General features: G+C 39.9%; 1 protein-coding gene across 1 annotated transcript in view; it reads left to right on the top strand.

Annotated features, from left to right (window-relative positions):
* LOC127617855 (RAC-gamma serine/threonine-protein kinase-like) overlaps positions 1-13200 on the top strand; it is a 159537-nt gene that overhangs the window by 102157 nt on the left and 44180 nt on the right. The window contains exon 3 of the mRNA XM_052089965.1: positions 6368-6493. Coding sequence (XP_051945925.1) covers positions 6368-6493 — 126 coding nt within the window. The remainder of the gene's footprint in view (positions 1-6367; positions 6494-13200) is intronic.

Genomic DNA, 13200 nt, shown 5'->3' with positions numbered 1-13200 from the left:
TCTTCACCGGTGATATGACCTTTGCCTTTGAAAGGGGATCAGTGTTTAAGTCTTTGCTGGCAATTCAGGCAAAAATACAGCAAATCCTAGGAGCTTTGCCACCACTAAGTATTTTCTGTTTTACTCCACTCCTCCTCACCTTGGCTAAGCCCTGAAATTGCATTTGACAATTTCACAGCTGCATCTCCATCCAGTGGAGCTGATTAGCAAGTCTAAGTCTGTCCTGTGTTGGTCACGTTTTACAAAGTACAGTTACATAAAGGATTTGCTGACTCATTGAAAGTCATTGACAGTGTCCAATTTGTAAAACTCTCTGGTATTTTTCTGTTCTGTTTTCTTTTGTTTTACCAAAGATGCTGAGAACAGGATAGGTGTGAATTTTCTTTCTTTTTTTTTTTAATATTTTTTTTATAATTCTTATAAGATAACATATTATTTTTTAAATTATACATTTTACGCATTAAAAATAAATTAACAAATTACAAATTAAAAATGTATGTCAATATAATTTTGTCTAGTTTTGCTCAGTTCTGAAGTAATTACATACAGTTAACTATGCTAACTAAGCTATGCTCTGCCCCCCTTGGTTACCATTGCTCCCCATTGGAATAAATGGGAGATTTCCGTGAACAATGTGTTTTTGGCAAAATATTGGATGTATGAATGGAAATATTTTAAATATTTATTTTAATATTTCAATAAAAGTGGGCTGGTATGAAGAGTGACATTGTAATGCATATTTATCTGAAGTCTTTTACACAGTAATTTGATTTGAAAACTGTGGAGACTGTGAATCAGAAGTTTAGGCAAACAATTATTACAGTCACTTGAAAAGAGATAAACATAACTTTATAGCGATTACACATTTAATAACATCTGAGTAAGTGAACAGAGCTGTTTAATGTCTCATAACACACTCACTTTGATGCTGTGAACTGTTTATATACTATCACTTTTACCATGACTTGAATCAATACATACATTAATAAACGTTCAGTAATTAGCTTTAATTTACCTTGGAGTAAATGTGGGTGTTGTTGCAGATGTTATGTGTTCATTTTAGAATGAGAGCTGACACAGTTTAATCCATAACATGCTCTTGTCCAGATTTATTAAAAGATTATAAAAAAAAAAGAAGAAAAACACTGTGAATATCCTCTCTGGGTATCACGTGTCACTATTACAAATGACCCGGCAACAACGTGTTTTACATTTTTTTAATTATTTTTGCAAAATCCCGCTTAAAGGTACTCAAACACACATTACTTCCATAGGCTGTCAATGGAAAATAGCAAACGCGTGTCAGAGTAATTGCGGCAGGGCAACAGTTGCTAGGACAGGATTGGTCAGAAGCACTTTTTAGGTGGGGTTTAGCGAAGGGTCAGTTGGAAAAGTCAGAAATTCACTGGTCAAAAAGTTTGAGTGCACTTTATAATGGATAAAACATTCATAGTAATCTTAGTGACAGATTATTCTTCCATGGCATCAGATTTGAGTGATCTTCCTGACTAGCGGTTTTACTGTCTTTTGCCACTCTTTATTTTACAGAGACAGTGGAGAAGAGAGAGGACATTAGGGCCAGAGTGAGAGGGAACATGATCACGGGTGGATTTGAACCCGTGTCTGCACATGAGCATGACAGCTCAACATGCTTGAGTCTATGCAGTAATCACGAGGCCATGGCTCCTCTGAATAAGAAACAATACTTCTGACAATACTTTCTCTGAGCAACTGTTTGCTGTGTTTGTGCATGTGTGAATGAATCAGAGTGTGAGTGTGTCCATGCTGCGGCCATCTCTGCCAAACTGACAAAGTGACTCCAGCCGCTCTCCTTCAGCAAGCTGCTGTGGGTACATTGTGAGCAAAACATAACAATCCCCATAACCAGCCAGCTCTGCCTCCCCACATTCTCTCCATCCATACCACACCACCAAATGCTGCCCACATCTTCGACCACGTGCCGAAGCCTGGGCTATGCTGTAGCGGCTGTGAGTGCCTGTGCCCAGGCGAGCTGGTGCCGCTTGGAGTGCCCGGCGTGTGCTGGAACGCAACAGCCTGCCGGTCCCAGGGCACCCATCACATGCCCATCTTTAAGCCATCTGCAAAGCAGAGTGCTTCCCGCCAAAGCATTAAATTAAATCCTTGTTTGGGCTGATTAACAAATGGCCTTGTTTTTCCGTGTTCTGTGGTCTTGTTTTTTCCTCCTGTCCTGCTGAAGCTCCATCACGTCGGAATTTGTGTGGCAGAGGCAGTGAGACTTCGGCGAGTCTCAGGAGTAGCTCGGATGTTTTTTGGGGGTGGGTTTCTCAGGATCGCGTCTGTCTTGAAACTGGTCCGTCCAATTCCCCATCCCACAGCCGTCAGGCTGTCACAGACCACAGACAAATGAACAATTAATCTGGGCTTGTAATTGAATGGCACACAGTATGATATTTTAATTGTGCAATTGGAGCCATTTGGATCTCCGTACTTAATTGGAACAGAGCGGCAGGGACTTTGGAGTTCCTGTTGCATATTTGCACACAATCGGTCAGGTATTATCTGCACACTTGTTAGTCGGAGAATTCATAAGAAAGTGCAACTTCTACAATAGTGCTTAGAAGCAAGGTTGTAACGACATGTTCACGATTCAGGCGTAACATATATAATAACTAAGAGTTATCCAATGTAAAACCCAGATTGGTCGAACACTAATCTGAATATTCAGGAGGGCGTTAATGATAACCAAAAGGACTGTACACTTTGACCAAATGCTTTGGAAACTTGAGAGTAGAAGCATCACCAATGCCTGCCAAACCAACTGTCCACCTACAGTTTTGGATTTAAAGAAACAAATTTCACATCTGAGAAGCCAGTGAATATGGTTTGATGAAACAGAACTGGCTGGGTTCGAATAACATTTGCTTTTAGTCATGCAGCCCCTTCTGTTCAACCCCTGGCTCTGTCAGCAACACATTGATTGTACTCTACACTGCTTAACAAGACACCATGACTGATCCAGAATCAAATCATTGCTTAAAGGGATGTTCACCCAAAAATGGAAATTCTCAATTTTTTTTCTCTCATTCTCACATTCCCAGTGTTTATGACTTTCTTTACTTTTAGAAGAATATCTCAGGTCTATACATTGCAAGTGAATGGGTACCAAAAAGCTCCAAAAATCACATGAAGGCAGCATAAAAGTAATCCATAAAACTCCAGTGTTTTAATCCATATCTTCAGAAGTATATGATAGGTGTGGGTGAGAAACAGATCAATATTTATGTACTTTTTTGCTAGAAATTCTTGTTTCTGCACAGTAGGGGGCGATATGCATGAAGAATGTGAATCACCAAATACACAAAAAGAAGAATGTGAAAGTGAAAATTAAAGTAGAGATTAACTGAGCAGGAAGGGGAATTTATAGTAAAAAAAGGACTTGATCTTTTTATCGTCCACACCTATCATATCGCTTCTGAAGATCCAGATTTAAACAATCTTTTTTCTTTTTCTTTTTTTGCTGACTTTTTCTTTTTTTTACAGAGCTGAAATATTCTACTAAAAATCTTCCTTTGTGTTCTGCTGAAGAAATAAATTCATACACATCTGGGTTGGCATGAGAGTGAATAAATAAAGGGAGAATGTACTTTTTGGGTGAACTATTCCTTTAAATTCTATTAATGTTTTCCAGTTTTATGGAACTAATCCTCAAATGACAGCAGTAATGCTGTGAGAAAATTTTTTTTCTGAGTTACTTTTATATATATTTTACTTTGTTGGAATGGGATCAAGACATGTTGCAGGCTGGAATCAAACCTGCATCTCCCACATGAGCACCATAGCTCAATGTTTCTGGCCACCTGTTTTAGTAATGTACCCTTTTTAACACTAAGACATCAGGTTGAAACACTTAAATATCAATAATCCCTATAATTTCCATTTCATCTTTAGAGAAAATGCTTTGGTCAGTGGATGGATAAATGTAAGCAAGATTCATATAACAAGCAGCCAATACACACTATATGTCAACCTACAGCCCAATTTTCCATCGTACCATTTCCATTCTTTTTTCTTTTACCTTTCAATAGTAAGGCGTATGCCTCTGTTCAGCTGTTCCCTCCTACCCAGTGATTACTCGTCCTCATTGAGGCATACCGGCGAAGACCTCCGTCTTCTCAAATTAACATGAGCAGGTGTTTTTCTCTGATGTGTTAATTAGGAGAAGCTGGTGTCATTATGCTTTAAGTGGATGTTACAAATAGAACATGTTGTTTATTTTCTCTTCTGCTGAAAAAAGTGATCAGAGCTGTCGCAAGGCTCATGTGTCACTTAGAGAAGATCGTGGTTAATTACTAGGAGTTCAAAATGAGAAAGTACATGTCTGTGGATTCTCCCACGTCTGCGCTTCAGTGAATACCAGATTGTTGATCTCAATCAATAAGATTAGGAAGAACATATTTAAACAGTTTAGTTCTGAGGTTTAATTCACCATATTTTATTGAACAATTGTGTTGTGTATATCAATTAAACAGCATGAGTAGGTTTTGCCCAAGTCCAAGTTATAAAAACCTAAAGATCTGAAATAAACTAAAGATGGTGAAGGAAAAGGTGAAGGATAATTGTAATATTTTCTAAACTCATCAAAAGACTGGAAATAGTACTCCAAGTACTGAACTACTTCATCATTTGTAAAAAGACTTGTTTTTAAGTTATTAAAGGATGCTTCATCCAAAATAAAAATAATCATCTTCTGTAATTTTCAGTGGAAAAACAATTAAACTTTTGCTCTATTGTGTTAATTTAGAAGACTTAGAAAACTGTATAGTGAACTACTTTTATTTTGCTTTTATGGTGCTTTTGGGAGGTATACAGTCATCGGTCACGCCATGCTTTCATTGTTTGGAATAGAGAAATTTGGTCATCCTGCTAAATATTTTCCCGTCCTTTCATTTCCCTGGTAAAAATAAATGTTATAAAAGTTTTGAAAGACGTGAGAGTAAGTGTTGACAGAATTGTCATTTTGGGGAGAACTATTCTTGTAAAAATGGATTCTGAAAATTCCCCTGTTTCTCTGCTTCTTGTGTTAGCTATATGGGATTATGTTAAAATGATACAGACAATCTGCAATTTATTCATATTTTTTTGTTTTGTTAGATCATAGCTTGTATTAGTACTGTTAAACAACCAAATTAATATTTTTCAAAGATATACTAAATTTCATTTATCCCTTTTTCTCCCCAATTTGGAATTCCCAATTCCCACTACTTAGTAGGTCCTTGTGGTGGTGCTGTTACTCACCTCAATCCGGGTGGCAGAGGACAAGTCTCAATTGCCTCCGATTCTGAGACATTCAATCCACGCATCTTATCACATGGCTCTTTGTGCATGACACCGTGGAGACTCCCAGCATGTGTAGTCTTATGCTACTCTCCGCGATCCACGCACAACTTACCACACACCCAATTGAGAGCAAGAACCACTAATCCTGACCACGAGGAGGTTACCCCATGTGACTCTACCCTCCCTAGCAACCAGGCCAATTTGGTCGCTTAGGAGCCCTGGCTGGAGTCACTCAGCACACCCTGGATTCGAACTCGCGACTCAACGACAGGGTTTAGTCAGCGTCAATACTCGCTGAGCTACCCAGGCCCCCTAGATATACTGAATTTCGAACTTATTTCTGTTGTTCAGTGTAAGAGCAAAGTTAAGTGTGTTTGATTCCAGCATGCAGCATGCATCACTCATGAGGCAGATGTAGTGTACTGTACATTATCACTCTTGAAGCCTGTTATTGGACTGTGTTTGAGTGCGGCTTTGCCCCCTGCATGGTGATGCTGACACCCTTGTAATCCTGCTGTTTATTATTAGATAGCGCAGGCTGTTGCACCAGAAGTTTTGCATGATAATATGGTGTGACCAGCTGCTCAGCAGATGTTGTTTTTTGCGGCTGTAGCATAGAAAGGTTAAAAGTGTCTCTACTGCCCCCTGTGAGGATTCTTTGACTCCCACAGTAGTGCATTTCCCTGATCATTTTACTGTAAGCCAACCTGGTGCCATTAACCCTGGTTTGGGTTGTTCTAACACCTGCCCCTGGATTTAGGCAGATGATGCAGTAGCTGACATCTGCAGTAGCCGTGGTAAATATGTTAAAATTTTAATCCCAGTGTTTTGTCGTAAGCAGAGTAAAAACAAAGCAGCATCTAATGATGCTAAATGTAGTGTGCTCTTCTGTGGAACACAAAAGGACATTAAGCAGAATGATAAACTCAGTCACCATTCACTTTCATCATACAGTGATGTTTTTTTTTTGTTTTTGCATACATAGTTTGAGGTTATGTTTTTTAGTATTTTCCATTTAAATAAAAACATATCTCAACTTTTTTTCCAGGTGAATATATTAAGAATTGGAGACCTCGCTACTTCCTCTTGAAAACCGATGGATCTTTTATCGGATACAAGGAGAAGCCACAAGATGCAGATCTACCCTACCCTCTCAATAACTTCTCTGTTGCAAGTAAGTGATACTTTTTAAAGAAATACATTAAGAGTTTTCCATTCTTGTTCTTTTATCATGCTACAGAGAGGGGAATCTCCATGAATTAGTGAATTAATCCACTGGCCTCTAAACATGTACTGTAACTATTACTAATGCAACAATCTTCCTTCTTTCAATGAACACAACTGAATTATTGCCATAATTAACTTGTCTGTTAATGGGTTATGCCTCACAGCCAAGAAAGCCATAACATTTGTCAAACTTTCCCAACATTATCGCCATAAATTCATTGTAATGTCACAACCATGAAGTTTTGAACAACCTGTTTTTGTGCCTTAGATTCAAATCAATGGAATTTTAAGTTCTGAAAGTTACAGTATGTCTCCATTGTACATTAAACTCTTTAAATTCAAAGTTTGATTTTACATGAAATGGCCCTTTTAAAGTCAACGCTGCTTGCATCCCCAACCCTCCATATGTCAAAAGGCCCAACCAGGTTTTAATCTAAAGGCTGGCAGTGCAAGGGGTGGCCATACATCCGGCCTGGGCTGCTTGGCAGAGGGAGAGTATTGCCACATCTGTTGCAGAAAACTGAGTGACCAGGTGGTGATGGGAGCCTTATAGCCTAATGCACTCTCTGAAATGGCATCGCTCTCTGCCACCAGACTGCCTGCCTGTGGACCACTCTCACTGCGTCCTGTACACAGTCTGACCATCCCTGCATCTGCTTCCTAGTACATTGCAGTCCATAGCCACCAAATAGTATTAGTATTTTTTTAACAATTATAGCAACATATGACAAATCGTGTTGCATCTTTCCCTTCACCAGAGATGCCAACACTGCTGTATACAGTATTTCAGGGTCATGGAAAATCAGGAAATATCAGGGAATTATAAAATAGTGATTTACAGGCCTAGAAAAGTCATGAAAATTAAGTAAATCCTTAGAAATCATGGACATTTCTATATTGAATATACAATAAATGTTCCAAGTTCCCCTTCTGTTACTCACTCGACGTTGTGTCAATGTAGTGACACTAGGGGTCACTCTTCAGACCCCCAAAACACCTCAGATCTTTGAGAAAAGGCCAATGAAAATTGCAGTGGCTTTCTCTACTTCTGCATGTCTAGTGCAGATTACACCCCTGGCCGCTTCGACAGCACTACTAAGAGAGTATATTTCTGCTAAAAGAGTGTATTTCCTCTTTAAGAGCAAACACATAGACATGTACATCTTTTTAAAGACACGTCTTTATAAAGATGCCTTTCCATCTTTGTGTGATTTCTGGATGCGGTCGTTATCTCTTCTCCTCCGACGGCCACAGGCGCTGCCCCACGTGTCTGGGTAGCGTTTGTGGATGGTTCATGTTCTCATTGCGAGAATATGACCATGGCAACGTTGCGGTCGCGGCTATCCTTCTTCCGGGGGAAAGCCACTCAAGGTGCCCGCCGCGCTGCGCCTTCTACCTAAGGGTTCGAGGTCAGCCTAGCTGGCGCTGGAGGCGATTTGGGGAGTTCAATGGGCAGGTAAATCCCTGCGTACCTCCCATTCCCCAGCATGCTCATTTGCCCCCGTTGAGTTCAGAGATGAGACCAGCTTGCCTCATGGACAGCTTAACGTCTCTTTCAGAGATCGTGACCCTTCTTCGCAAGAAGGGTCGCGATCTCTATTGCCATACACTGCCATATTTAGTCTCCTGATGTTTTCATGCATTGACACCCTCTCAACCTTATTTTGGACTTGAGAAAAGAGATGTTGTGTGGTATGAGTGGCTGAAGTCGCAGCTTCTGGGCTGTTTAATTGGTCTTCTAGCTTTGCTTAGTGACTTCCTTCAGGCAATGCTCATCACCTGTAATCTATTGTGGCAAAGCAAACAATATTGTCAGCTCTGCCTTCTCTGCTGCTGAGGTGTCATATTCCGGCTGCTATGACCTTGTTTTTCTGCACTCAGCTTGGGACTCCATTTTCACTGTACTGCCCAGGTAGGCGCTCTGTAGAGTGTGTGGCTATGTGACCTTAGTTGTGCCATTATTAACCTTCCTTTCTAAATTTAGACCATGCCGTCATTTGGAGGTGACTGAAAGTGGCCAGCTGAGGGCCCTCATTATAGGGCTGTCAGTGCAGGCCACTGTTGTGTTTCACATGTCGTCTCGGCTCTGTCCCCAAAATCTGCAGTGACAATGAGCCCCGGCCCAGACATCACCTCCATTCCCTGCAACTTTGGACACATAACAAAGTATCTGAGAAGTGAGTTAAACATGATTTCCATGTTCATGGGCCTGGAAAAGTCATGGAAATTTGTAAATTCTTGTAATATTTTATAAAAAGTGATCGAAATTTCTATAGTGAATATTAGATTTGCTGTCTTGCTGCTTTAAAATATGTTCTGGGATGGATATGGCTCTTTGGGATTTTGTAGAGGTGAGGTTCTCAACTTTTTTTTGATGAACGCCCCCTACTTCACCCCCCGCCAAATTTGAAAGCAGAGACTATATTTTACCCCAAAAAAAAGAAGAAAAAACATAAAACACAAAACTCAATATTTGTATTATTTGCTTAATTTGCACAAAACAACTTCGATGCATTGCATAATTTAAATGTACGTTTTGTTAATAAATTCAGCAGCCTTACTCGTCATGAATGTGAGACCAAACCTTGCGTTTCTTAAATTTAAGCAGATGGAGGGCAATATCTGGGACCTATAAAATGAAAATGCGAAGACAGAAACTAATAATAAAAGTGGTATTGTTATTATATTTCATAAATAACTGAAAAGACCAATAATATTGCATATTTTGTCCCACTGAAATGATCATTCTACATTACAGCATTGATTTTGAGTTGGATGTAGATAGATTTACTGGTATCAGCAACAGTAATGTTATCTGTAACATCTATAAAAAGTTAAAAGTTAACATCTAATATATGTGACTAAATTATTCTAACAGTGTGACTAAGTTGGAACACCTTTCATCAGGTTCTTATTGATTCAAATTAGTAATCTCTTGGAATTTCTGAAGGCAAACAAAATCTGTTATATTTTCTTACACTCAAACAAAAATACTTTAGCCTGTTTTTTTTCAGAGCTCCCTCTACCAGGCAACTTTATGCCCTGAAGTGGCGCTTGTTCGCGAATTGGTGTTCTTCCCGGTCTGAAGACCCACAGAGGTATGCAGTTAGGTCAGTGCTCTCATTTCTGCAGGAGAGGTTGGAGGGGAGGCTGTCCCCCTCCACCTTGAAGGTGTATGTTGCCGCTATTGCGGCCCACCACGACGCAGTAGACAGCAAGTCTTTGGGTAAGCACGAGTTGGTGATCAGTTTCCTTAGAGGCGCCCGGAGGTTGAACCCTTCCCGGCCAAGCCTGTTCCCCTTCTGGGTCTCTCAGTGGTCCTCTCGGGCCTTCAGAGACCCCCCTTCGAGCCGCTAGAATCAGTTGAACTCAAGGCCCTCTCCCTGAAGACGGCCCTCCTGATCGCGCTCGCCTCCATCAAGAGGGTCAGGGACCTGCAAGCGTTCTCTGTCAGTGACACCTGCCTGTAGTTTGGTCCGGCAGACACTCATGTCATCCTAAGACCGCGACACCAAATAACAAATATTTGTTAAGTTCTCAAATCCAAATATGCAAGCTCTCGAGTTTTGCTACTGATTAATCTTCATAGAAAAACAGGAGAAACTCTGTAAAATCAGGAGTGTTGGCAGGTATGTAAAATGAACAGATCCATTTTAATGGCACAAACATTTGAAGGTAACTCTATCCCCACTTGAGTACTGAGGTTTGTTCCTGTCACAGTAACCCCAGAACACCCGTTAAGCATGTTTCACCGGACAGTGCATTGGCAATGTGGTGGCCAAGTGATCGGGTACTAGCGTAGATTATGTTTGGCCAGCAAGCCAGCGTAATGACAATTTTGTTTTTTAATTCTTATTAGGTTCCAATAAGTAAAATCATGTAAATGTATTACTTAAAAAGAGACCTGATGTACTGTACATGTTACATCTGGCACAGCAATCACAAAAAAAATATTTGAACAATTGGAAAGGTGAAATGTGTCATTTTTGCACCTTTAACGTCACTAAAAAGAATTGCAAAAATAATCAGGTTACTCAAGCACTCCCACTGTCTTCCATTGATTGGAAAACAGATAGTCCTGCCCTAAACTCTTACCATTGGCCAATGTGGCTGTGTCGAGCTAATTGAAATGCTCAAATAATCAGAGCAATGTTTTGAGTGTTATAGTTGTAAGTGAATTTCTGCATATTAAACTATGGTAAGAAAAATTATTATGCAGGTTTTAAATCATTTTGAAATTGTAATTTCCAGGCCTTCAGAAAGTCATGGAAATCAATAAAATATTTAAAAGTCATGGAAATTTCAAGTGAAAGCAAGTTTTCTAGTAATGCACAGTAGTAAAATATTTTATTGGCTTGAAATTGCTCTTCGTGAGTGGAATCTTTATAAAAATATACAGTGGGTACGGAAAGTATTCAGACCCCCTTACATTTTTCACTCTTTGTTATATTGCAGCCATTTGCTAAAATCATTTAAGTTCATTTTTTTTCCTCATTATTGTACACACAGCACCCCATATTGACAGAAAAACACAGAATTGTTGACATTTTTGCACATTTATTAAAAAAGAAAAACTGAAATATCACATGGTCCTAAGTATTCAGACCCTTTGTTCAGTATTTAGTAGAAGCACCCTTTTGATCTAATACAGCCATTAATACAGACTCTCTAATACAGAGTCTTTTTGGGAAAGATGCAACAAGTTTTTCACATCTGGATTTGGGTATCCTCTGCCATTCCTCCTTGCAGATCCTCTCCAGTTCTGTCAGGTTGGATGGTAAACGTTGGTGGACAGCCATTTTCAGGTCTCTCCAGAGATGCTCAATTGGGTTTAAGTCAGGGCTCTGGCTGGGCCATTCAAGAACAGTCACGGAGTTGTTGTAAAGCCACTCCTTCGTTATTGCGGTGTGCTTAGGGTCATTGTCTTGTTGGAAGGTGAACCTTCGGCCCAGTCTGAGGTCCAGAGCACTCTGGAGAAGGTTTTCGTCCAGGATATCCCTGTACTTGGCCGCATTCATCTTTCCCTCAATTGCAACCAGTTGTCCTGTCCCTGCAGCTGAAAAACACCCCCACAGCATGATGCTGCCACCACCATGCTTCACTGTTGAGACTGTTGGACAGGTGATGAGCAGTGCCTGGTTTTCTCCACACATACCGCTTAGAATTAAGGCCAAAAAGTTCTATCTTGGTCTCATCAGACCAGAGAATCTTATTTATCACCATCTTGGAGTCCTTCAGGTGTTTTTTAGCAAACTCCATGCAGGCTTTCATGTGTCTTGCACTGAGGAGAGGCTTCCGTCGGGCCACTCTGCCATAAAGCCCCGACTGGTGGATGGCTGCAGTGATGGTTGACTTACTACAACTTTCTCCCATCTCCCGACTGCATCTCTGGAGCTCAGCCACAGTGATATTTGGGTTCTTCTTTACCTCTCTCACCAAGGCACTTCTCCCCCGATAGCTCAGTTTGGCCGGACGGCCAGCTCTAGGAAGGGTTCTGGTCATCCCAAACGTCTTCCATTTAAGGATTATGGAGGCCACTGTGCTCTTATGAACCTTAAGGGCAGCAGACATTTTTTGTAACCTTGGCCAGATCTGTGCCTTGCCACAATTCTGTCTCTGAGCTCTTCAGGCAGTTCCTTTGACCTCATGATTCTCATTTGCTCTGACATGCACTGTGAGCTGTAAGGTCTTATATAGACAGGTGTGTGGCTTTCCTAATCAAGTCCAATCAGTATAATCAAACACAGCTGGACTCAATTGAAGGTGTAGAACCATCTCAAGGATGATCAGAAGAAAAGGACAGCACCTGAGTTAGATATATGAGTGTCACAGCAAAGGGTCTGAATACTTAGGACCATGTGATATTTAATTTTTTTCTTTTTTAATAAATGTGCAAAAATGTCAACAATTCTGTGTTTTTCTGTCAATATGGGGTGCTGTGTGTACAATAATGAGGAAAAAAAAATGAACTTAAATGATTTTAGCAAATGGCTGCAATATAACAAAGAGTGAAAAATGTAAGGGGGTCTGAATACTTTCCGTACCCACTGTATATATAAAAAAAATAATCCTTATCCCTGCTTCTCTCTGTTTATCAAACAATGCATTCTGACAATAGCAAACATTCACAGCCGGAGTTTGAAGTTAGAAAATGGGCTGAATTAACTCTAGAAATCAGGTCAGATGCTAAATTCAGCTTTCTTGCTGCCTGCTATTTTTGTCTATATTTATATACTGTCGTTTTGTTATTATTCAGGTGAAATTTAACATGGTTACAATTTCAATCTTTCATATATTACAATTACATGTACATTTATGCATTTGGCAAAAGCTTTTATACACAGTGACTAAGGGTCTTTTCACACAGGACACATATTTACAACCATCTGCACTGTTTTGGAATTGTTTTTTATGGTAATATAGATGAATGTGTTTGACTGTTGTGGCACATCTCACTGCTTTTTCAGTGTTTTGTGCGCACAGCTGTTTTAAAACATAATGTCACGCTAAAACAATTTTGACTTTTAAAAACATGTCTTAAAGACACCTGCAATCTTTTCTGGTTGTGGCACCGTCTCATTTTCTTAAATGATTAGTTCACCCCAAAATTAAAATGATCTCATAATTGATTCACCGTCATGCTATCCTAGATGT

This window comes from Xyrauchen texanus, chromosome 24, assembly GCF_025860055.1.
Source record: "Xyrauchen texanus isolate HMW12.3.18 chromosome 24, RBS_HiC_50CHRs, whole genome shotgun sequence".
In the NCBI taxonomy this organism is placed as follows: Eukaryota; Metazoa; Chordata; class Actinopteri; order Cypriniformes; family Catostomidae; genus Xyrauchen; species Xyrauchen texanus.
Note: the sequence above shows the minus strand (reverse complement) of the source record. Positions and strands in the feature narration are given on the sequence as shown.